Here is a 25,492-nt window from a genome sequence, read left to right on the forward strand (position 1 = left end):
TACTGCCTAATTCATCCCACCACCAACTTTCAGGTAACAAGATAATCAATGTTCACTTAACCTGTCATAAAGTTATGGCTGATTGGTGTATGTTCCTTGTTATTCCTACCCAAGATTATTATCTGATGAGATCATTAACAGATTCCTTCTTATGCCTACCAGAGGTGAAGTCTTCATGATCTGATGAGATCCATCCATTCATTTATGTAAATTTAATTGTGAAGCCCAATGATAGAATTGTAGATCAGCCATGGAAAGACCACACTCCAAAATTGGGTTGTGAAGAGCAGTGAAGGAGAGCCTAGCTGTCTTTTGAAGCTCAAATAAAGGAGACAATGAGAGAATTTAAGGATTTAAACAACCTCAATTCAAGATAGACCAGGTGTGAAGGAAGATGTATAGAAATCTGGGCAGAAAAACATTTTAAATAGACTTCTTCTTCCCATCAGATTTAGAAGAAATCTTAACCGATGGCATGCGATCTGATAAGATCAAAATATATTTATTTCTATGCCAACCTGAGATCATTGTGATCTGAAAAGCTCATCAATTGACTGGATACAGGTTTCTTTCATTTACATGTAGAAATGGGGAAATACTGTTATATATTAATTAATATTGTGCTGGTTTGGTATATTATAGCATGAAGGGGGTAATAGCTGTCATTCTAGGTTACATTTTCTGTTTAACATGTTTTTTTTTTGTAATTGAAATAGTGGATAAACGTAGAGAGTCTGATGAATCTGCAGATGATGACCTAAAGGAGAAGCAAGCTGTTCAAGATGGCGAAGTGCAGAATGGCGAAGAGGGAGCAGGTAAAATGTTTTGCTACCTGATAAATCTAGGGGAAAAAATGGTCTAGAGCTAAATATTCTATGAATTGAATTCGCTCACATATACCCAGAAAAAGGGTGCAGTGTGACAACCAGAGCTGTCTACCTCTTCTTCCACCTCCTGCATATCTGTGGTAATACAATACCCTTGCTCATACATCACTCTATTCCACCCCATATCTTACTCTGGGCTGTGCTGACTTCACTGCTTGACTTCTTGGTAACTTTCAGGAACCATGAATCAGACTGAGACAGAAGTGCAGTAAAAAGCACGCTTTAATAAAATGGTACAAACATAGTCAAAGCATAGCTCTTCAGTAACCAGAGCAGGTAGTCGGAACAAGCCAGTAAAACGGGAATCCAGAGATCAGAGGCAGCAAACCGGATCAGGAACCAGAAGGGAAGTCGGCTAGGCAAAAGTCTTTAACTGGAAAACACAGCAGAGAGTATCCGGATATGTTGACCAAGGCAAAGGCACAGGAGATCTGATGCAAGCAGCTTAAATAGCCAGCAGGCTGATTGACAAGCAGGATATGATCATCGGGTGAGTCACCGTAGAATGAAGAGTATTGGCAATTAGCCAACAGCTGAGCTCTGAGAAGGAAAGGCTGAGCCCAGCCCTGACAGTAACCGTGGCAATTTATTTTGGGGCCCTTCCCCTTTTGTGAAGCATTAACAAAAGAGGACGTGCCCCCAAAATTGACTGCCAAAATTACCAGGAAATCAGGCAGTGACATTGGTCTTTTTTTTTTTCTTTTCTTTCTTGTACTGTTACAATACAAGAGGGTTCAGAGGGCCCTGTTTGTGAGAGGTTACAATGTAAAAGGGGGGGGGGGGGGGGTACAAAAGGCACTAACAGAGAGGGATGATCTGATGGTAAAAGTATTTGTTGGGGTTTTTTTTTTGTTTTTTTTCTATCTTTTATTTAGTGGTATGCACAAAAGCATGATGTGACATCATGTTCATGGTCAAGTACATCAATATGAACAAGCATTATATAAACAAACAAAAAATGGGCTGATAGAGCAGCTTAATGCCCAAAGCTGCACACCATCTATAAAAAAAATAACTATAGCCTAAGCGGTTAAAAACAGACAATGGAACAATCTATGCTTTAATAGATGACATGGGGGCGGGGGGGGGGGTGGAGCATGCACATACCAATAGGGCTATTCAACAGATCTCTAAGCCTCCTTGCAGTCATACCCTGCGGCCAATGCATACCAGGTGGCATTTTTCGATGATTTAAGGGTAATGTACAGGTTTTAGGGAGAGTGGAATAGGTTTTCCTAAAAAGATGAGTTTTCAGGGATTGCCTTGATTTGATCTCCTATTTGAGAGTAAAACATCATTGTTTTATACTGTTGTTGCCGTAATATGTACACTATTGGACTGGATACATGTGCTCTTTAATAAGCTACTTCCTACCGATCAGCCTATTTATTTTAAATATATCCCTGCATAAATCAATCACATTGACCATGCAAATGTATGAAATTATTGTTCCTAGAGGTTGTTGTAATGTGCTAATGCAGTCAGTTATAGTGCTCTGATACTATGGGGAGTGTTACCAGAACCACTGTAGGCATATTTACTGTAAATGTACTATTTATCTTTTAATGGTGTGTGTGTGTTAAAGTGGCTGTTAACCCACTTTTCTATGTTCACATAATCCGTTCTGTCTCCTCACAGTGCCACCCTGTCTGTTTGTTTTTATTTTTAAAAAATCCTCCTTTACCCTATTTCACAGCGGCTCCCGGCACTTATGTAACCGGCCGTGTCTCCTCTGCCCGTCTGACAGAAGCAGCGGCTGGGACTGAAGGTTTCCCTGGTAACATCAGCAGGATGCAAGGAGGAGAGAGAAAACACGGCCGGTCACGTGACCGCCAGGAGCCGCTATGAAATACGCTAAAGGAGGAATTTTTTTAATACACATAGACAGTAGGGCACTGTATGATGAGACAGAACGGATAGTGTGTATATGTACAGTTGTGCTCATAAGTTTACATACCCTGACAGAATTTTTTGATTTCTTGGCCATTTTTCAGAGAATATGAATAACACAGAAACTTTTCTTTCACTCATGGCTAGTGTTTGGCTGAAGCCATTTATTAATCAACTGTGTTTTACTCCTTTTTAAATCATAACTGCAACAGAAACTACCAAAATGGCCCTAATCAAAAGTTTACATACCCCAGTTCTTAATACCGTGTATTGCCCCCTTTAACATCAATGACAGCTTGAAGTCTTTTGTGGTATTTGTGGATGAGGCTCTTTATCTTCTCAGATGGTAAAGCTGCCCCATCCTCTTGGCAAAAAGCCTCCAGTTCCTGTAAATTCTTGGGCTGTCTTGCATGAACTGCACGTTTGAGATCTCCCCAGAGTGGCTCAATGATATTGAGGTCAGGAGACTGAGATGGTCACTCCAGAAACTTCACTTTATTCTGCTGTAGCCAATGACAGGTCGACTTGGCCTTGTGTTTTGGATCATTGTCATGTTGGAATGTCCAAGTATGCCCCATGTGCAGCTTCCTGGCTGATGAATGCAAATGTTCCTCCAGTATTTTTTGATAACCTACTGCATTCATCTTGCCATCAATTTTGACCAAATTTCCTGTGCCTTTTGTAGCTCACACATTTCCAAAAAATCATCCACCTCCGTGTTTCACAGTAGGAATGGTGTACCTTTCATCATAGGCCTTGTTGACTCCTCTCCAAATGTAGCATTTATGGTTGTAGCCAAAAAGCTAAATTTTGGTCTCATCACTCCAAATGACTTTGTGCCAGAAGGTTTGAGGCTTGTCTCTGTGCTGTTTGGCATATCGTAAGCGGAATACTTTGTGGCATTCGCGTAGTAATGGCTTTCTTCTGGCGACTCAACCAAGCAGCCCATCATTCAAGTGCCTCCTTATTGTGCATCTTGAATCAGCCACACCACATGTTTTCAGAGAGTCCTGTATTTCACCTGAAGTTATTTGTGGGTTTTTCTTTGCATCCCAAACAATTTTCCTGGCAGTTTGGCTGAAATTTTAGTTGGTTTATTTGACCGTGGTTTGGTTTCAACAGAACCTCTCATTTTCCACTTCTTGATTAGAGGTTTGAACACTGCTGATTGGCATTCTCAATTTTTTTTTATATCCTTTTCCTGTTTTATACAATTCAACTACCTTTTACCACAGATCCTTTGACAATTCTTTTGCTTTCCCCATGACTCAGAATCCAGAAACGTCAGTGCAGCACTGGATAAAAGATGCAAGGGTCTGTCAGGAGTCCAGAAACTCATTGACCCTTTTATACACACACACACTAATTACAAACAAACAGATCACAGGTGAGGATGGTTACCTTTTTAATAGCCATTCAAATCCCTTTGTGTCAACTTGTGTGCATGTTATCAGGCCAAAATCACCAGGGTATGAAACTTTTTGATCAGGGTCATTTGGGTAGTTTCTGTTGCCATTATGATTTAAAAACTGTAAACAGTTGATTGATAATAAACACTTACCATGCCAAACACTTACCATGAATGAAATAAATTAGTTTTTTGTGTTCTCATTCATATTCTCAGACCTGCGGATGACAGAGGCACGCAAACAGACCACGATGTCGGGGCTCAGTAGCCATGAAAATCATGATCTGTTTGCAGAGGGAGGGTGTAGACAGGCAGGATCAGCCAGGTATTATAGGAGTTACGGGGTGCCAAATTACAAAGCACAAGCACTAATATATATATTGGGGGGGGGGGGGGGTGTTAACAAACGCTTTAACACTTAGAGCCCTTTCACACTGTCAGCTGGCTGCGTTAGCCGTAAAGCGACACTTTAAACCCCCGCTAGAGGCCGAAGAAGGGGTTAAATGTGCCGCTGCCGAAGCGCTTTGCAGGCGCTTCGGCAGCGGTGCTCATTCATTTTAATGGGCAGGGACGGTGGAGGAGCAGTGTGTACACCACTCCAAAGATGCTGCTTGCAGGACTTGTTCTAACGTCCGGCAAGTGCACCGCCCCAGTGTACAAAGCACTCTCATTTTCACACTGGGGCTGTAAGGGAGGCATTTTTCAGGTGCTATTTTTAGCCCTTTAGCACCTGAAAAATGCCTCCAGTGTGAAAGGAGTCTTAAAAACGTATTCATGGGCTTGAATAATTGTTTACTTTTGAGCTATGATGAGAGTTTCCTAGAATCATGTCATTCCCTGTAAAACTTAGGCTCTTAAGGACAGAAGTAGCACCTTTTGTGTACGTAAGGAAACTTTTACAATATTTTTTATTTTGTATGTGAACAACTTTGCAAAGTATTTTTAGATTCATATAAGATGCAGTGAAAACTCAAACAATATTTTAGTCAACCAGTAGGATATCCGCCCTTAGCATGCAAGCCTGGACAGAATAATACAACTGTCACCTGATGGCTGTATGTCCATGGATTACTTAATAACAAAATAGACTGAAAAGTGTAATGATCTTTATTTGTTCCTATAATCTTATATTAGTGTCATTTATTATGTTGTACTTGTGTTCAGGTGACTCAGAGACATCAGTAACCATTGATGCTATCAACCTGGACCCTGAAGCTGAGGTGAGAAACTGCTGCTTGCCTGAAATGTTTAATTCTCCTAACGTGATATTATTATTAATAATAATAATATTATTGCCTGTGGTGTGGCAGTCAATAGATAGCAACATGATCCTGCTTTCACTCAATTGTACATTAATACATTTTACATGAACCTGGAGGGATGATTTGCTGTGTGTCCTGAAAAATGCTGACTACAAAGTGGTCTGGAGACTGGGTGCTACCTAAACCCTCGAGTGGTGATTGATTGGGTCAGAAGATTGATTGAGGATTTATGACATTTGGAGTGCCTAGAGCAGAAGGGTGCGGTCAAACAGAAGTCTGCATCTTCTGCTTTTAGCTTAGAAAGGTTTGTTTACCCAGTTGCAGATTTGTCCTTCTGGCTAATTTTGTTGATTGAATAGGGTAAACCATTGGCTCCTGGCTACCATATCTATCAGAATTACTCTTCCTTATAATTTCTTCTTGATTGTCCAATAACTGAGACAGGTGGCTGAATGATGACCATGCAAATAGTAAGAGGCAAAGCTATTATGTCAACTGGTCATTGAATATGGTTGGCAAGGAAAGACTTGATTCTGATTTTTTTTTTTTTGCCCTTTTTTTTTTTTTTTTTTGCCCTTTTTTTTTTTTTTTTTTTTTTTTTTTTTTTTTTGCCCCTTTTTTTTTTTTTTTTGCCCTTTTTTTTTTTTTTTTTGCCCTTTTTTTTTTTTTTTTTTTTTTTTTTTTTTAAACCGTCTTTTTGACCCCATTGGGTCCCTCACTTCTGGTTCATGTGATGCCCATAAAAGGAAGAAGGGTGAGTTAGTTAATGGGTTAGGAAGATACAGACAGCAATAAAACTTTGTCAGAAGTTATAATCCCTCCTGCATTTTTATTTTTGTCTGTCCCTTTTTGGAGAGTTTTCCCATGACTTCTTATTCTCACAGGAAGCGATGATAAATCTTCCCAACATGTACACACAACCATTTAAATAAGTTTCAAGCCTTCCCTGCTCCATCCAAAACAAATTTAAGTCGTATTTCAGCAAAAATGTTTCAAAGTGTAAATCCACTTTTGTTGGGGGGGGGGGGGCTTCATGTGATGTACATTGCAGGGATTTTAACAAACTTTTGTAGCAGATTTCTACATTTTTCTGACCTGAGGAAATGGGTGTTTCACCATGTCCTTTACAAACCATCGGAGAGGTTATGTTCATTATTTATTGCCTGAGCAAATCTGAATTTTCTAATGAGGAAAGCTGCAGTGTCTGCACCTCTTTAGTGGACATGCCTCGGAGTATCTCTCCAAGAATAAAATTAACATGGGAATGTTTAAAATTTCACTATCTTAGCACGTACTTGTACAAAAATCTGTGTGCAGGTTTCTGTTTTATGTCCAGTTTACTGGTGTATTAACCCTGTATTTGTTTCTGTAGGAGGTTGACTTAAACCACATGCGAATAGGAAAGATTCAGGGATTTGAGGTGCTCAGAAAAGTAAAGGTAAGTTTCTAAATGATTTATTTTCAAGAAGCGAAAACATTTTGAATAGTGTATATTTTATTTGTACTACTTAACTTGGTTTCCTCCTATAAAGTGTATGTAAAACATTTTTTTTTCTTAATTTTCTGCATTATTCATATACTTTGAATATATACCACAGCTACACTGCTAATGTCTGACCATTCTTGTGTATAGTGTACCTCAGTCCCAGCTTTCATAAAGCACATTTTTTTTTCCTCTCTGCTCCCATGCATTGTCTCACCCTTTTTGTCCTTCAGATATGAGGATTACTTCCTGTCCTCTAACCTCCCCTCTTGTTGACCCTGTAGACCCTGTGCCTGCGACAGAACCTTATAAAGGTGATTGAGACCTTGGAACAGTTGGTGACATTGACTGAATTGGACCTGTATGACAATCAAATCCGTGTTATACAGAACCTGGAGAACCTGAGTCAACTCCAGTGAGTCTATTTTGCTAGGGTAGTGTTTATTTTTTTCCCTTTTTTAGCGCCATCATTTTCTTCTCTATTATGGATTAAACCACAAATATTAAAGTGGATGTAAACCTGATTCATGAAATTTGACCTAACCATATATATCTGTAGTGTTTTCTTATCTTTCTCCAAAGCCCTAAGTCCTGTGTCTTTCTGCTGCTCTGTTCCTCTGTTATCAGCATGATAACTTCTGACAAGTTCTCAGACAACTGAGGTAAAACCAGCCTGAAATTTGTGTCGGGTGGGTGCTAAAAATAGATTAGCAGAGAGCTGATTTATTCACAGCACAGCTCTGCTCATTTCTTCCTTTGCCTAAGTGGAGGGGTGTGCGCCTTTCCTCCAATCAGCTGTCACAGTGTATGCCAAGAATCCACTCCCAGTGCTGAACAGGGAGAAAAAAATCTCTAACAGAATGTGCACTTTCTAAAGAATGTATAAAGCTGAAGACAGCAGATATACATGTAAAACTTATGTAGGGAGAGAGTTTAATCTCGGTTTTATCATCTGAGGTTGTTCACTTCGCTGGGTATATGTGAGGGTTTACATCCACTTTAATACTGCTATAATATTACTTTTCATTGTTAAAATTAGTAATAAACTAATTGTTTCTGCCTGTAGTATATAACATAGTGCTGCTTGCAACTGACAGGTTTGATCACTGCATTAAGAACCCAGAAAGCAATAAAATACTTTAAAAAAAAAAAAAAAAAAGCAGTTGCCACCCCCATGATTAAAACTATCTCACTGATCATATCGAATACAGTAAAACCGTTAGACACAAGACTATATTGCCACCTCTAGCTATAAAACATGCCAGCTTTACCAACCAAAAAACCCCTAGTTTAAATGAGCTCTCCTCATTTCCTTTTGGCTTCGAGTAGAACATGGTGAGGTGAACCGTATATGTTGACAATAATAAACTCTGGGCTCCCTCCATAATGCCTTCTGTTCTAAAACGATGGCATACTTACTGCCAGTACTTGTCTTATTTTGCTTCCTGTGTATTTACTATACCATATTACATTATATCAGCAGAATAACAAATGATTTGCTGGATCTGGAAATGCAGTGGGCAGGGCTAAGATCATTTTTGTGCATTAGAAGTGGGTAAAAGTGTGATGTTTGCATATTCATCTACACTCACTGGCCACTTTATTAGGTACACCTGTTCAATTTCTTGGTAACACATTGCTAATCGGCCAATCACATGGCAGCATTTAAGCATCTAGACGTGGTGAAGATGACTCGCTGAAGTTCAAACCGAGCATCAGAATGGGGAGGAAAATGGGATTTAAAGTGGTTGTAAACCCTTACAACACACTTCCTTTATCGTACATCATGGGACACAGAGCTACAGTAATTACTGTCTGGGTTATATGGCACCTTTTAGGTGATGGACAATGGCACACCCTAAACAGGGAGTTCAATTCCCCATATAACCCCTCCACTTAACGGGAGTACCTCAGTTTTTTTTTCCCCAGTGTCTTGGGTATTGGTCACAAGTAAAGATGTGCTGAGCTCCGCTGGAATATTCCTTACTGGGGCAAGCCATGCAACCGGATCCATTCAAAGTTTCTTTTCCAGGTCGAATTGAATGGTATCCGGGCCTCGTCTGAAGAAACAAGGTTTTTCCTGTAACGCTTCTCTTTTTAGAGAGCTGGACCCTGGGATCCAGTATTTGTTTTTTTTCAGCCATATTCCTGGTAGGGTGCTTTTTACAGGCCCTGGGCTGTAGATCCCCAAGGACACGAAGGGGTCGCCCTCAGGTCCTAAGGACCCTCCCTCTGCAACACCATCCGATCTAAGGAGGCTGGTCAGAGTGAGCCATCGGGGTCATCAGGGGCTACAATTGCTTCTGACACTGCAGCCCCTGTATATATAACTGAGCAGGTTTTCTCCTCAACTATGAGTGGCTTAGAGGAAAGATTAGTGACTTTAATCACATCTTCACAGAGTGGAAGAAAAAGCATTCAGTCCCCTTCTACCACCCAAGATCCCCAAATGGAGGAACTGTGGGAGGGGAGAAGATGAATCCCCCTCAGGGGACCGTGAACAGGCTGATGATTCCTCTTCCGAGGAGTCAAGTGGGGAAGGATCTTCTTCAGCTTCATATTCTGAGAAGTTGCTGGCACGTTTTCTTACTGAAATGGTCCGCTCCACATTTAGGCTACATTAATGGAGTCGGTTGAAGAGCCCACTTCCTGTTTGGGTTCACTAAAGCCTCCTCAAGCCTTGCGTGCCTTTCCTGTCCATTCATTACCAGAAAAGCTTATGTATTCTGAGTGGGATCACTTAGATGAGCACTTTTTCCCTCCTAAAAAGTTTTCAACACTTTATCCTATGGAGGAAAAATTTACTAAGATGTTGAGCATACCAGCAATTGATGCTGCTATATCCTCTTTGAATAAAAATTTGACTTGTTCAGTTGACAATGCGCAAATGCTTAGGGATCCAACTGATAAAAAATTGGAATTCTTGTTAAACATATTTTCCCTGGCAGGTTCAGTGGCTCAGCCTGCAGTGGCAGCAATTATGTATGTCAGTCCTTGAGAGACCAGTTGAAACAGGTACTTAAGGTGGTCCCTGAACAGCAGGCCCAGGAATTAGCTGAGCTGCCAGCGGCTTTGTGCTTTGCAATTGATGCAATTAGAGATTCTTCAAACCTTGGGTTGGTGCATATGCGTAGAATCTTATGGTTGAAAGGTTGGTCAGCCGAAGCGCCATGCAAAAAGCTCCTGGCTGGTTTTCCTTTTCGTTGTTCCGTTTGGGGAGGATTTGGACAAATAATCCAAAGAATATCAAGTGGGATAAGTAACCTTTTGCCAGTTAAGAAAAAGAGTAAACGCCCCTCATTTAAACGGGCTATTTCTCCAGTGCCAGGGGCATCAGCCTCCAGGCAGTTGCGACGGCCTCCACCGTCAGGTTCAAGAGGTAAACCTCAGGGTTCATCCCAGGGACAAAAGAGGTCCTGGGGAAAGAAACCTGCAAGACAGAACGCTAAAGCCTCTTTGTGAAGGGGCGCCCTCGCTCACTCGAGTGGGGGGAAGACTTCTGCAGTTCTCAAAGGTCTGGCAGGAAGAATTTCGGGACAGATGGGTGATCTCCACAAAGCTCTAGGCTACAAATTAGAGTTACGAGAATTCCTGTCCCCTCGTTTCCTTAGGTCAAATGTCCACAAAGATCCAGGGAAAAAAGTCTTTCTAGCGTTAAACCGACTTTTGTCACAAAAGGTGATCGTGGTGGTCCCTGTGAAAGACCAGGGGTCAGGGTTTTATTCAAACCTTTTCACGGTACCAAAACCAAATGGGGATGTCAGACCCATTCAAGATCTCAAAGCTCTAAATCTGTTCCTGAAGATTCGCTCTTTTCGCATGGAATCAATTCGATCAGTAGTCTCCATCCTCCAAGGGGGAGAGCTTCTGGCATCAACCGACATCAAGGATGCATACCTGCATGTACCTATTTTCCCCGCTCACCAGAAGTATCTGCGTTTCGAAGTAGAAAAACTTAATTTTCAGTTTGTAGCCTTGCCTTTCGGTCTAGCTACTGCACCTCGGGTGTTTACAAAACTTCTGGCCCTTCCTCTGGCCAATTTAAGGACTCAAGGTATAACAATAGTAGCATACCTTGACGACCTGCTCTTAATAGACCGGTCGGTAGTTAGCTTGGATCAAAGTGTAGTCACCACAATCAACTACCTGGAATACCTAGGTTGGGTCATCAACCTAGAAAAATCTTCTTTAAAGCCAGTAAGAAGATTAGAGTACTTGGGTCTGGTCACAGATACAGCCCAAAAGAAGGTGTTTTTACCCCTGACAAAGATCAGCGCCATAAAGGAGCTGGTCCAAGGGGTCAGGGCAAGGTCCTTCCATTCGCCTTTGTATGAGGTTATCGAGGAAGATGGTGGCTTCATTTGAAGCAGTTCCCTATGCTCATCTATTGCTGCAAAACAGTATCCTATCGGCCTGGAACAAAAAGATTCCGACACTAGATTTTCCAATGCGTTTGTGGCTAGAAGTGCGTTTTAAAGCCTCAGTTGGTGGAGGATATCCGAGAATCTGCAGAAGGGGAAATCCTTCTTACCGGTTACCTGGAAGGTGGTAACAACAGATGCCAGCCTGTCAGGTTGGGGAGCAGTCCTGGAAGAAGCGTCCAAGGGAAATGGTCCAAAACCGAAAAGACCTTGCCCATAAACATTCTAGAGATTTGTGCAGCGCGGCTAGCCCTAAAAGCCTGGACATTCAGGTTGCAGAATTCTCCCGCCAGGATTCAATCCGACAATGCCACAGCAGTGGCTTTTATCAATCACCAAGGGGGCACCAGAAGTCAGGCAGCCCAGGCAGAGGTAAACCATATCCTAACCTGGGCAGCAGAACATGTGCCGTGCATTTCGCCAATCTTCATTCCAGCGGTAGAGAACTGGCAGGCAGACTACCTAAGTTGCCAGCAGTTGTTCCCAGGGGAATGGTCCCTTCACCCTGACCTCTTGCTGGTTATATGCCAACAATGTTGCATCCCGGATGTAGATCTGTTTGCGTACAGGTTCAACAACAAAGTCGACAACTTTGTGTCAAGAACAAGGGATCCACTCGCATGCGAAACAGATGCGTTGGTGACTCCGTGGGGTCAGTTCTCACTGATTTATGCTTTCCCTCCTATTCTGCTACCTCGACTTCTTCGCAGGATCAAGCGGGAAAGAAATTCGGTAGTTCTTGTGGCCCAGAAGATCTTGGTATGCAGAAATAGTAAAGATAGCGGTAGGAAACCCATGGACCCTACCACCACGTCCAGACCTGCTGTCGCAGGGACCAGTCTTCCATCCTACTGTACAAACGCTAAATTTAACTGTTTGGCTATTGAAACCCAGATTCTAAAGAATTGCGGGCTTTCAGGCTCAGTGATACCTACCTTGATTAATGCAAGGAAGCCAGCTTCCGGAGTCATTTATTATAGAGTCTGGAAGGCATATGTTTCTTGGTGTGAATCCAGGGGTTGGCATCCTAGGAAGTATGTCATAGGTAGAATTCTTGCCTTTCTGCAAATGGGGCTAGAGATGAAGCTGGCCTTGAGTACTATCAAGGGCCAGGTCTTGGCCTTATCAGTGTTGTTTCAACGTCCGCTGGCTTCGTAGTCTTTGATCCGAAGCTTTATACAGGGGGTAACACGGCTTAATCCTCTGGTTAAAGCACCCCTGAACCCTTTTGACTTGAATTTAGTTCTGTTGGCGTTACAAAAACAGCTTTTTGAGCCAATGCGACAGGTTCCTTTGGTCCTTTTGACTAGTAAACTAGTTTTTCTGGTAGCCATTTCTTCTGCAAGAAGGGTATCAGAGCTGGCGGCTCTTTCTTGTATAGAGCCATATTTAATCGTTCACAAGGATAGAGTGGTATCGCGTCCTCATCCTAGCTTTCTGCCAAAGGTGGTTTCAGGTTTTCACCTAAACCAGAATATTGTTTTACCTTCATTTTTTCCGGAACCCTGTTCTAAGGAAGAGAAGTCACTACACTCTTTGGATGTAGGGAGAGCGGTCAAGATCTATTTGAAGGCGATTGCTCACATTCGAAAAACGGATGTTTTGTTTGTGTTGCTGGAAGGTCCTAGGAAAGGACAGGCAGCATCAAAATCCACTATTGCCAAATGGATTCGGCAGGTAATTATTCAAGCTTATGGCTTGAAGAGGAAGGTTCCACCTTTTCAGGTCAAAGCGCACTCCACCAGGGCTGTTAGTGCTTCATGGGCAGTGCATCACCAAGCCTCCATGGCTCAAATCTGCAAGGCCGTAACCTGGTCTTCAGTCCATACATTCACCAGATTCTATCAGGTGGATGTAAGAAGGCATTAGGATGTTGCCTTTTGGGCGCAGTGTGCTGCAGTATAAGTCCTCAGGTCTGATTGCACCCTACTTTTGTTGTCTCCTCCCCTCAGGTGGCATTGCTCTGGGACATCCCAGACAGTAATTACTGTGGCACTGTGGCTCTGTGTCCTGTGATGTACGATAAAGAAAATAGGATTTTTATAACAGCTTACCTGTAAAATCCTTTTCTTGGAGTACATCACGGGACACAGAGGTTCCTCCCCTCTTTCAGGTTACACGTGTATTGCTTTTGCTACAAAACTGAGGTACTCTCGTTAAGGGGAGGGGTTATACGGGGAATTGAACTTCCTGTTTAGGGTGTCCCGGTGTCCATCACCTAACCTATATAGCCCAGACAGTAATTATTGTGGCTTTGTGTCCCGTGATGTACTCCAAGAAAAGGATTTTACAGGTAAGCTGTTATAAAATCCTATTTTTTTTTTGCTACAGGTAAGCCTATAATAAGGCTTACCTGTAGCTACCCTGGATATCTCCTAAACCTGGACCGCGATACACAGAAGTAAATCCGGGAGCGATGTCGGCCGCCGGAGCGGTGTATGAGGACTGCTGCGGGGGCTTCAATCTCAGGTAAGTAATTCATAACGAGATAGTATGCTATGCATACTAGCTCATTTAGCCTTTTGTCTTGTAGTTTTTGGGTTTTTTTTTTTTCTTCTTTCTTTTTGGGTTTACAACCACTTTAAAGTGACTTTGAACGTGACATGGTTGTTGGTATCAGACGGGCTGGTCTGAGCATTTCAAAAAACCTTGTTGAATCTATGCCACAAAGAATTTAAGGCAGTTCTGAAGGCAAAAGGGGATCCAACCCTGTACTAGCAAGGTGTACCTAATAAAGTGTCCGGTGAATGTATATGTAAGAATATTCTTAGGAGAAGTTTGTAATTGGGGCCTTCAAGCACAATTTATGTTAAGGAATTTACATTTTTTATTAGGGCAAACAGCATAGCGCTGTGATTCATAGCCACTGTTAAGGGGTTTCTGCCCTCCAAACCTCACACTTGCTTTTTCGTTACTAAAATAAACCTGGTGATGTGTTCATTATGTGATTGTGGTTTAAAGACCATTTCTCCAGCATTATTTTGTATGGATTTAAAGGTTCTGAACAAAACATGGAGATCAGTGTATTGGGGCCAAATGGATATTAACTAATCTTACAAAAGTATCCATTAAAGTGGAAGTAAAGGTAAAACCTAACTAAATCCTAAACCTACTCCCATCCCAGCTTAATCTACCAAACCCGGTAAAGAAAAGATCTCTATGCTTGCCTATTCTGAAGCTGCTCTGGTCCAGTCCCAGGCTGAGCTTCAGTGTGTAGGAGAGGCAGCCAACAACGGAAGCCCTATAGTAAGTCTACGGGTGACGTTAATTCGCAGCACATTTCCTCGGCCGTCATCGGCTTTCTCTTGCGCACACACAAGGCGCCACTGGAGACTAGATCAGAGTGGCTTCAGAATAGGTAAGTATAGCTATCTTTTCTTGACAGGGTTAGATAGATTAGGCTTAAAATGGGGGTGGGAGTAGGTTTAGGGTTAGTTAGGTTTTGCCTTTATTTCCACAACTAACTCTAAACCTACTCCCACCCCAATTTTAAGCCTAATCTATATAACCATGTCAAGAAAAGATCGCTATACTTACTTATTCTGAAGCTGTACTGATCTAGTCTCCAGTGGCGCCTTGTGTGTGTGCAAGAGAAAACCGACAACGGCTGGGAAATGTGCTGCGATCACCCATAGACTTACTATAGGGCTTCCGTTGTTGGCTGCCTGAATAGGCAAGTATAGCGATCTTTTCTTTACTGGGTTTGATAGATTAGGCTGGGATGGGAGTAGGTTTAGAGTTTAGTTTTACCTTAACTTCCACGTTAATGGATGCTTTTGTAAGATTAGTTAGTATCCATTCCCAGATACAGTGAACTCCATGTTTTGTTCAGAACCTTTCTCCTGTGCTGTGTGATTCTTGGTTTCTTTGCCTTTTTGTGTATGCTCCACCCTTTATTTACAGTATGTCCCACCCTGTTCTCTATTTGTAGTACTGGGATGCAAAAGGGAACGTTTGTGGCATAGTATAAACATGTAGGCATAAATTGTATTTTACCATTTATTACAGCAGTGTTTCTCAACTCTAGTCCTCAAGGTGCCCCGACAGGTCATGTTTTCAGGCTTTCCATTATTTTGCACAGATGATTTGATCAGTTTCACTGCCTTAGTAATTACCACAGCCATTTCGTCTGAGGGAAATCCTGAAAACATGACCTGTTGGGGCACCTTGAGGACTGGAGTTGAGAAAAACTGTACTACAGCACAGATGATGAATATGTTGTGACAAATTCTTCTCCTTGCAGAATTCTGGACCTTTCGTTTAATCTGCTAAAACGTATTGAAGGTCTAGAGTCCTTGACTCAGTTGCAGCGCCTCTATTTGGTAAATAACAAGATTAGCCGAATTGAGGCTCTCAGCAGTTTAACAAAGCTCCGTTTGCTAGAACTGGGTTCAAACCGTATCCGGGTGAGTAAATTGTAGGAAATGGTAGCGATCTTGTGTGTGTGTGTGTGTGTGTGTGTCTTTGTTTAAAAAAAGATCAAATTGTGGTTTGATTTCCTCTGCAGCTGTCACTTATCCATAAGAAAAGACATGTTTTAGTGCTATATCAAATCTGTCACTTGTTTATCACAAGCTCTGCTGGCTGTTTTCCTTGCTGGGCGAATCTGAACACTAGACAGAAATTTCCTCTCACTCCCTGTTGTCTCGTGGACAGGAAGTAAAAGGAAGTCTCCTCAAACGGGGACATGGACTGCAAGTTAAACCTTGTGGTTATTTTAGGTCCTTGCCTACTTTTATGCAATACTAAACTATAAAAATGGCTGGAAATCCTTTTTGGTTTTCACGTAGATTCTACATGGCTTACGAATGCTAAGGTATAACTAAAGCCAAAACTTTTTTCTTTTCATTTTGAATAAGGTAGGGAATGGTGAAAAGTGTGTGTGTGTGTGTTTTTTTGTTTTTTTTTTTTTTTTTTTTATTTATTTTTTTACATCTGTGCCCCATTGGGGAGTTTTTCCCTTTTTTATTCCTGTTCTGCGGACATAACAGGGAGTGAGAGAAAATCCCCTATTGGACAACTGGTGCTGGAACAAATGACCTAATTGGAAGCTTTTTGCCTCCTTTTCCTGCTTTTTTTTTTTTTTTTTTTTTTTCTTCTCTAGGAGCTCAAAGCATTGGAGAGTGAGTGAATCTCCCTAACAGGGTCATAGCAATAAAAACCAGACAGCCTCGCCATGCTGTCCAAAACCAAAATTAAGGTTTTAGCTTTATATTCACTGTAAGCAACAGGTTGACCAACAATATCTTTACATTCTGTGATTGTTGGATACACATCTTAAAACATTCCATGGATTGTGACCCTGGGGCTGACCATGAGGTGATGGAGTTACATGCCACTATGTTTAATCCTTTCCCAACAAGGATTATTCTAAAGTGTAGTAAGATTATACACCGATCGGCCATAACATTATGACCACTGATGGGTAAAGTGAAATATTATTATACAGTAGTACGATCAAATAGAAGAGCTACTGTAACTCACATAGCTGAAAACGTTAATGCTGGTTCCAATAGAAAGGTGTCAGAACCAGTGTTAATTTTGGCAACAAATTTAGATTTACAGTAGTTTTAGTCTTAGGACTAAAATGACATTGTAGTTTTAGTCCCATTTTAGTCTTCTGCAAGTGTTTTTAGTTTTAGTCGTATTTAGTCGACTAAACTCAAATGGCTTTAGTTACATTGTAATGCATTATTTACTTCTCTACAATTTCCAAACTCCTTACATACTCCTGGAGTAAAAAATTTAATTGATATTTATGGTATTGGGGTTTGAACGTGACACAGATGTAGTCAATATATAAGGTATTTTAGGGTAAACCAAGTTTCGTTACAAGAAGTGTATTGTAAAAATAACTCTTTGCGTCTCAGAATGCACGGGTCTCAGAAACCATAACTAACTTCTTCAAGAATCACACTACGGACACTACCTCCCTACCCACCCAGTGGGAGGCACTAAAAGCCGTATTGCGGGGTAGTTTAATTCAAATAGGGGCCCATTTGAAGGAGCCCCCGGCAGCCATAGTGGCGGCAGTCCAAAAGCTTAGAAACCTGGAAATGGCACACAAGCACGCACAAACGGTCCCTCCTTCATATTCATTTAGTTTTCTTATGTTTGGCACTGTAAAAATGCCGCTGACGAAAATTATGACAAACGATTTGTTGACAAGATTAACACTGGTCAGAACACGCAGTGCATCAGTTTGTTGCATATGGGGCTGCATTGCCACAAGACCAGTTGCGGTGCCCACAGGCAAAAGCACCCACAATGGGCACATGAGCATCAGACCTGGACCACAAGAGCAGTGGAAGAAGGTGGCTTGGTCTGATGAATTCAAGAATGGTTTGAGGAAAAACAATGAGTTTGATGTATTGAACTGGCCTCCAAATTTTCCAGATTGCATTCCAATCGAGCATCTTTGGGATTTGCTGGAAAAACAAGTCTGATCCATGGAGACCCTACCTCCCAACTTACAGGACTTAAAGGATATGCTACTGACAGTTTAATGACAGATACAATAGCATACCTTCAGAGGTCTAGTGGAGTCTATGCCTCTATGCATTTATAATGGATGGTAATCTTATGGCTGATTGGTGTATGTTATTGCCACAGAATAGAATTGCATTAATCTGACAATTAGGGGTTGATTTACTAAACCTGGAGAGTGTAAAATCTGGTGCAGCTCTGTATAGAAACCAATCCGCTTCTAGGTTTTGTTTGTCAAAGCTTAATTTAACAAGCTGAAGTTAGAAGCTGATTGGCTACCATGCTCAGCAATACCAGATTTTTCACACTCCAGTTTTAGTAAATCCACCCCCTTGGTGTCTGTCTATATGGGTTTCTGTTAGCATTCCTCCCTTTTTTTTTTTTTTTTTTTTTCTCGGATCGCAATATTAAAGCTAATGGGCCAGCGTTCTAACTTTTGCTCTTTTGTTTGTAGGAGATTGAGAATCTGGATACATTAAGAGATCTTGACAGCCTTTTTCTTGGTAAAAACAAAATAACCAAATTGCAGAACATGGAAGCTCTAAGTAACCTCACTGTACTGAGCGTACAGGTAAATTCTTGTCTTTCTCCTACAGATACTTAACCACAACAGCTCTCCAGAAGATTTAACACCCTTCCTGACCTGGCCATTTGTTGCTATAAGAACTGCATTACTTTAACTGACAATTGCGCGGTCGTGTGACACTGTACCCAAATAAAATACAGGTGCCACTGGGTTTGTGCTGAGGGCACCCTTTCAGCACAGAAACTAAGCTCTTATCGAGCGCCGTTTGTCTCATACCAACGACTGGGAAACGGGAGGTTATCCTTTAAAGAAAACCTTTCCTGATCACTGTAATAGCCTCTGACTGGCTGTCAGTGTGCAGCCCGTGTTATTAATGTATTTTTTATTTTTATTTTTTTTTCTCCTCTTGAATGGAGACAAAGATACATTGTACATTACATTTTTTTTTTTTATTTTTTTTTTACCTTCCGAGAGGTTGGGGCCCTTTCACACGAGCGGTCCGATCGGGTCTGCCTGTCAGTTTTTCAAGCAGACCTGATTGGACCATCCATTGTCCTATGGAGCGGTGTGTGTCAATGAACATGTGTCCGTTGACACCTGCCGACATCCGATCTGGTCCATTAAAAACAAATGGATGGAGATCTGTTCCCCTTCTGTCTGGTGGATCGGATCAGATGGCAGTTGGGTGTAAACAGACAGGCGGTCCATATACATCCGACAGCCCATAGAGGACAGCAGGCTGTGTCTGCATCCACTCTGCATAATTGGAGCAGACAGGAATTGGCAGATTCCCTACAGAGCAGGCGGGACTCCAGCAGAGTCCGTCCCATGAAAAAGGGGCCTAAAAGTGTAAATTAAGTTATTAAAAAAATAATTAACCACTTACTGACCAGCTCCTGTACATATACGTCGGCAGTCTGAAGATGGATATCTCCTTAACGGCAGCAGCTGCTGCCACAACCAAGGTATCCATCCTTAGAGCCATTGGTTCTGTTTACGATAATGGTCTCTGCGGCGGATTCGCTGGGAGATCACCATTTGGCGGCGGGAGAGGTGCCACCCGCTCTCCCGCGTCCTCTGCCGCTTATCAGAGCCGTCGGCAGTAGCGGAGGCAATCGGGGCCTGTCCGTGTCTGTGTATGGAGACGAGTGAGGGGAAGATGGCCCCCACCCGTCTCCATACCATTGCAGGGCGGAAGCAACGTCGTAACGTCACTTCCACCCATACGTCTTAAAGGCACATTTTTCTGTTGTCATTTTTTTCAAATGACTTTTTTTTTTTTTTTTTTTTTATTGTATTTAAGTCCAAATATGAGATCTGAGGTCTTTTTGACCCCAGATCTCATATTTAAGAGGACCTGTCATGCTTTTTTTTTTTTTCCTATTACAAGGGATGTTTACATTCCTTGTAATTGGGAAAAAAAGTGACACAAATTTTTTTTTTTTTATTTTTTTTAAACAGTGAAAAAATGAAATCAAGTAAAATAAATAATAAAGAAAAAATGTTTTTTAAAGCGCCCTGTCCCGACGAGCTTGCGCGTAGAAGCAAACACATACGTGAGTAGCGCCCGCATATGAAAACGGTGGTCAAAACACATGTGAGGTAACGCTGCGATCATTAGCGTGAGAGCAATAATTCTAGCCCTAGACCTCCTTTTTAAATGTCGCCTATGGACATTTTTGAGGGTAAAAGTTTGACGCCATTCCGCGGGCGCAGTTTTGAAGCGTGACATGTTGGGTATCAATTTACTTGGCGTGACATTATCTTTCACAATATAAAAAAAAATTGGGCTAACTTATGCGCTTGTAAGACCGCTGCACAAATACGGTGTGAAAAAAAGCATTGCAATGACCACCATTTTATTCTCTAGGGTGTTAGAAAAAAACAATATATAATGTTTGGGGGTTCTAAGTAATTTTCTAGCAAAAAAAAACAGTTTTAAACTTGTAAAGGGAATTTACTTGTAAGGAATTTAAAAAAGCAAAATGCACACGATTGTTTCTTGGCCTGACTATGGGTACAAACAACAAATAATATATGCATACAGTGGATATAAAAAGTCTACACACCCCTGTAAATATGTAAGGGTTTTTGGGATATAAAGAAAATCAGACCAATATAAATCTATTTGGTTTTTTTCTATCTTTTATAATGTAATCTATAATCTGTTCAATTTTGACTGAAATCTTTAAAGGAGGGAAAATTAAATAATCTTACAGTATCGTGGTTACATAAATATGCACACCCTTAAACTAAGGCCGTGTACACACGAGCGGACTTTCTGGCATACTTGGTCCGCCGGACAATCCAGTCCGCCGGACCTAGATTTGAAACATGTTTTAAATCTTTCCGTCTGACTCAGTTTCTGACGGAAAGCCCGCTCGTCTGTATGCTGGTCCAACGGACCAGATACGTCGCAAGGGCAGGGTATTGCATTTCGCGCTCGCTGCAATAGGAAAAACAAATTTTCCTATTGCAGCGAGCATGGGACATACCAGGCCCTTAGGTCTTGTATGGATTTTAAAAGGGAACCCCCTACACCGAAAAAACGGCGTGGGGTGCCCCCTAAAATCCATACCAGACCCCGATCCGAGCACGCAGCCCGGTCAGGAAAGGGGGTGGGGACGACCGAGCGCCCCCTCCTGAACCGTACCAGGCCGCATGCCCTCAACATGGGAGGGTGGGTGCTTTGGGGGAGGGGGGGGCCCTGTGGGCCCCCCCACCCCAAAGCACCTTGTCCCCATGTTGATTAGGACAAGGGCCTCTTCCCGACAACCCTGATCATAGGTTGTCGGCGTCTGCGGGCCGGGGACTTATCGGAATCCGGGAGCCCCCTATAATAAGAGGGCCCCCAGATCCCGGCCCCCCACCCTATGTGAATGAGTATGGGGTACATTGTACCCCTACCCATTCACCTAGGGAAAAAGTGTCAATAATAAAACACACTACACAGGTTTTTTAAATAATTTATTAAACAGCTCCGGGGGGGGGGTCTTCCTCCGGCTTCGGGGGTCCCTCCGGTTCCTCTTCTCCCGGCGTCCGGTTGGTTCTTCTCCGCTCTCTCTCTGGCCTCTTCTCCCGGTGTTCCAGTTCTTCGGCCGGCTCCTCCGCTGTCTTCATGCCGCTCTTTTGTCAGCGGAGGTCTGGGCTTCTTGTCTTCTTCCCTCTTCTCTTCTCCAGATGTTGACACGACGCTCTCTCCGGCTGGACTGCTCTCTGAGCACTCCGCTGTGACTTATATAGGCGGAGACCCCGCCCCCTTATGACATCACAGTCCCTGGGCATGCTGGGACTGACGTTTTAGGGGGCGTGGTCACCGCGTGATGTTGACCACGCCCCCTAAAACGTCACAGTCCCAGCATGCCCAGGGACTGTGATGTCATAAGGGGGCGGGGTATCAGCCTATATAAGTCACAGCGGAGTGTTTAGAGAGCAGTCCAGCCGGAGAGAGCGTCGTGTCAACATCTGGAGAAGAGAAGAGGGAAGAAGACAAGAAGCCCAGAAGTCCAGAACCAACCGGACGCCAGGAGAAGAGGAACCGGAGGGACCCCCGAAGCCAGAGGAAGACCCCCCCCCCGAAGCTATTTAATTATTTAAAAAGTAGTGTGTAGTGTGTTTTATTATTGACACTTTTTCCCTAGGTGAATGGGTAGGGGTACCATGTACCCCATACTCATTCACATAGGGTGGGGGGCCAGGATCTGGGGGCCCTCTTATTATAGGGGGCTCCCAGATTCCGATAAGCCCCCCGCCCGCAGGCCCTTGTCCTCATCAACATGGGAACAAGGTGCTTTGGGGTGGGGGGGCCCCGCAGGGCACCCCCTCCCCAAAAGCACCCACCCCCCATGTTGAGGGCATGCGGCCTGGTACGGTTCGGGGGGGGGGGCTCGCTCGTCCCCACCCCCTTTCCTGACCGGCCGGGCTGCATGCTCGGATCGGGGTCTGGTATGGATTTTAGGGGGGGACCCCACGCCGTTTTATCGGCGTAGGGGGTTCCCTTTATAATCCATACCAGACCTAAGGGCCTGGTATGACCCGCGACCCGCAAGGTGTCAATCTCGCCGATTAAAACCGGCAAGATTGACTTCGTTTTCTAGTCCCGTCGTACCTGAGTCACGTTCAAAATGAACGGACTTGTCCGTGTGTAGGCAAGTCTGTTCATTCTGAAAGTCCGCCGTAACTCCGGCGAAAATCCGTCGGAAAGACGGGCAGACCTAGCCCGCCGGAAAGTCCGGTCGTGTGTGGGCAAGTCCGTCCGTTTTTTAAGTCCGGCGCACCTGGCGGACAAAGTCCGTCGGAAAGTCTGCTGGACCAAGTATGCCAGAAAGTCCGATCGTGTGTACGTGACATAATACTTGTTGAAGCACTTTTTTCAATTTTGGGAACATATTCAGCCTTTTGGGGTAGGAGTCCATGAGCATGGCACATCTTGCCTTGGGAATTGTTGCTCATTCTTCCTTGCAAAAGAGCTCCAATCTGTCAGATTGAGAGGGCATCTCCTTTGCACAGCCCTCTTCAGGGGACCCCACAGACTTCAATTGGATTCAGATCTGGGCTCCAGCTGGGCCATTCCAATACTTTGATCTGCTCAACACTAAACCCGTGTGCAGATTAAACTCAGTAGAACAGATCTAGAAAAAAAAACACATAGCCAGGAATATGTTCAGTAAAAGTAACCCACCATATAGGCATTTCTTTATTTTAAAAATAGCCAGTAGAACAATTGTGCAGTGGTAGAAAGATGTCATTACAGGAAATTATTTAAGTCATTGTGTAAATATTCCTGTCATTCTCTTGCTTTTAGAGTAATCGCCTTACAAAGATTGAAGGTTTGCAGAGTCTAGTGAATTTGCGTGAGCTCTACCTAAGCGATAATGGCATCCAAGTTTTGGAGGGTCTGGAGAACAATGTGAGTTGCTGACTGGAAGAGATTAGTTGGTAACTGATAACTTTATGTGGGAATTGATCACAGTCAGGACTTAATATTTTCTGCTTCTTGTTTTCAGACCAAGCTCACTACTTTGGATGTTGCTTCTAATAGAATTAAGAGAATTGAAAATATCAGGCATTTGACAGAACTCCAAGAATTCTGGGTAGGTTTTTCCTATTTTTTTACTTGTATTTGTAGCTGAAGTAGTATTCCCTATCGGTGCTAGCTTGTATACCGTGTCCTGTTTCAAGCAGCCTTGTCCTTAGTTGAAGAATGCTTGTTCTCTCCTTACTGGTATCTTTAATTTGATCAGATAATTACATTCATACCTGTTGGTCCTTAAAGCGGTAGTAAACTGCAGCTGTTTAAAAAAAAAAAAAAAAAAATACCTATAAGGCAATTGCATACTGCATCGCATACTAGCACATTATGAAATGCTTGGACATTGGACATCCTCCCTCGGGCTGCAGGTCTCGGTCTGCTTTGCACAGCCACATTTTTCTCTTGTCCTTGTTATTCTTGGACTATGCTGAGAATACACGTATTAGCAGACAGTAGGGAAGACTCATTAGAGCCTGACTCTGATTAGATGAATACATATGCTTCTGCCAAGGGAGTGGAGGGAGAATCAGGAGTGGATGAGATGGAGTCTCACTGACTAGAGAAAAAGAAAGGACTAAGAAGCAAGAGCAATGACGAGACATACCCTGCTACTGAGGGAAGGTGGAAAAAGCAGGAGCTTAGCTAATATTTTTTTCTTCCTTCTCCTTCATGTCCCTCTGCAGTGGTGAGCATCATCCTCCCACTTTCTTGCAGAACTCGGACACCCCGTGACTTATCACGTGACTTAAGGCTCATTCACACCTCATCCCTTTAAAACCGAACACATATATTAATTACGTAGGTTCTGTGGCTGATTAGGGGGTAATTAAACTCACTTGGTGCCTCATCTTCATTAAATTAGCCTCAGAACCTGTCAGGGACGTAACTAGAAATCACAGGGCCCCATAGCAAAGTGTTGTATGAGCACACACACACAAAAAAAAAAATTAACGAATGCCATTGAACAACAAATTACCACACCCATGTGGCACAGTACCCAGGCAACAGCTTATATTTCGAGCAACAAAGTATGCAGTATACTGTATGCAGCCTCTGAAGGACACACATTGCTGACCTCAGCGGCGGTGCGTCCATAGAGGGCGCACGAGCGCTGCCCCCTCTCTCCTGCACCCATCAATCTATTGTCGCCGCTGCCGCCCCCCTATTCAGGTGTCCGGCCCCGGCGCTTGATGGGCATAGTGGCGGTGTTTGATGGGCACCGTTGTGGCAATTTATGGGTACAGTGGCTGCGTTTGATGGCACAGTGGCTGCTGTATGCGGCTACGTGTGTCGGGACAGGGCCGGACTCGCAGGGCCGGGAGGCTCAACAGTAAACTTGCATTCCTCATCCTCACCCAGGGGCGGATCCAGAGTCTAGTCTTGGGAGGGACACTGCCAGAAAATACGATTTCTTTCTCGAACATCACGGGACACAGAGCCACAGTAATTACTGATGGGTTATATAGGTATCACTGGTGATTGGACACTGGCACACCCTATCAGGAAGTTCAACCCCCTATATAATCCCTCCCCCTTGCAGGGATACCTCAGTTTTTACGCCAGTGTCTTAGGTGATGGACGTGTAAAGATGTCCTGTGCTGAGCTCCAAAGGGAATATCCTGATATCCTATACTGGGGCAAGCCAGGCGAACCGGATCCATTCAAAGTGTCTTTTCATGGCCGAATTGAATGGTACCCGGGCCTCGTGTCCGAAGAAACGAGGTTTTACCCGTAATGCTTCTCTTTTTAGAGAGCTGGACCCTGCAGATCAGAAAATGGCTTTAAACTTTCTAATTTCTGGCGAGGTGCTTTACGGTCCCAGAACTGTTGGATCCCCCTACTGATGGGGGCCCCAGTCTCTGACGGTTTTTTCAAACGGAGCCCACCGTGAGAGGTGAAGATTGGGTCTGTGTAAACAGCACCCTGCGGCTGGATAAGGTAAGAGGAGATTCCACAGAATTTTTGAGTTCTAGTGGCTTTTCTCCTTTAAGGTAAATGCATGCTATGCCTATTGTGACCACCGGGGGCGGTAGAGGAGGGGGCGGGACGTCAGCACAGAGTGTTTAGACTCCCACTCAGGCCAGCTGCAGGCTATTA

The 25,492-nt window shown here is 43.2% G+C and overlaps 1 protein-coding gene across 1 annotated transcript in view; it reads left to right on the forward strand.

The window, feature by feature from the left end:
- Positions 1–25,492, forward strand: part of PPP1R7 (protein phosphatase 1 regulatory subunit 7) — a 35,966-nt gene that overhangs the window by 3,249 nt on the left and 7,225 nt on the right. Inside the window, exons 2-9 of the mRNA XM_073625746.1 lie at positions 717–815; positions 5,350–5,405; positions 6,820–6,885; positions 7,215–7,345; positions 15,595–15,757; positions 18,292–18,408; positions 23,168–23,272; positions 23,370–23,456. Of these exons, the coding sequence (XP_073481847.1) occupies positions 717–815; positions 5,350–5,405; positions 6,820–6,885; positions 7,215–7,345; positions 15,595–15,757; positions 18,292–18,408; positions 23,168–23,272; positions 23,370–23,456 (824 nt within the window). The remainder of the gene's footprint in view (positions 1–716; positions 816–5,349; positions 5,406–6,819; positions 6,886–7,214; positions 7,346–15,594; positions 15,758–18,291; positions 18,409–23,167; positions 23,273–23,369; positions 23,457–25,492) is intronic.

The sequence above is a fragment of the Aquarana catesbeiana genome, linkage group LG04 (assembly GCF_042186555.1).
Source record: "Aquarana catesbeiana isolate 2022-GZ linkage group LG04, ASM4218655v1, whole genome shotgun sequence".
Taxonomy (NCBI): Eukaryota; Metazoa; Chordata; class Amphibia; order Anura; family Ranidae; genus Aquarana; species Aquarana catesbeiana.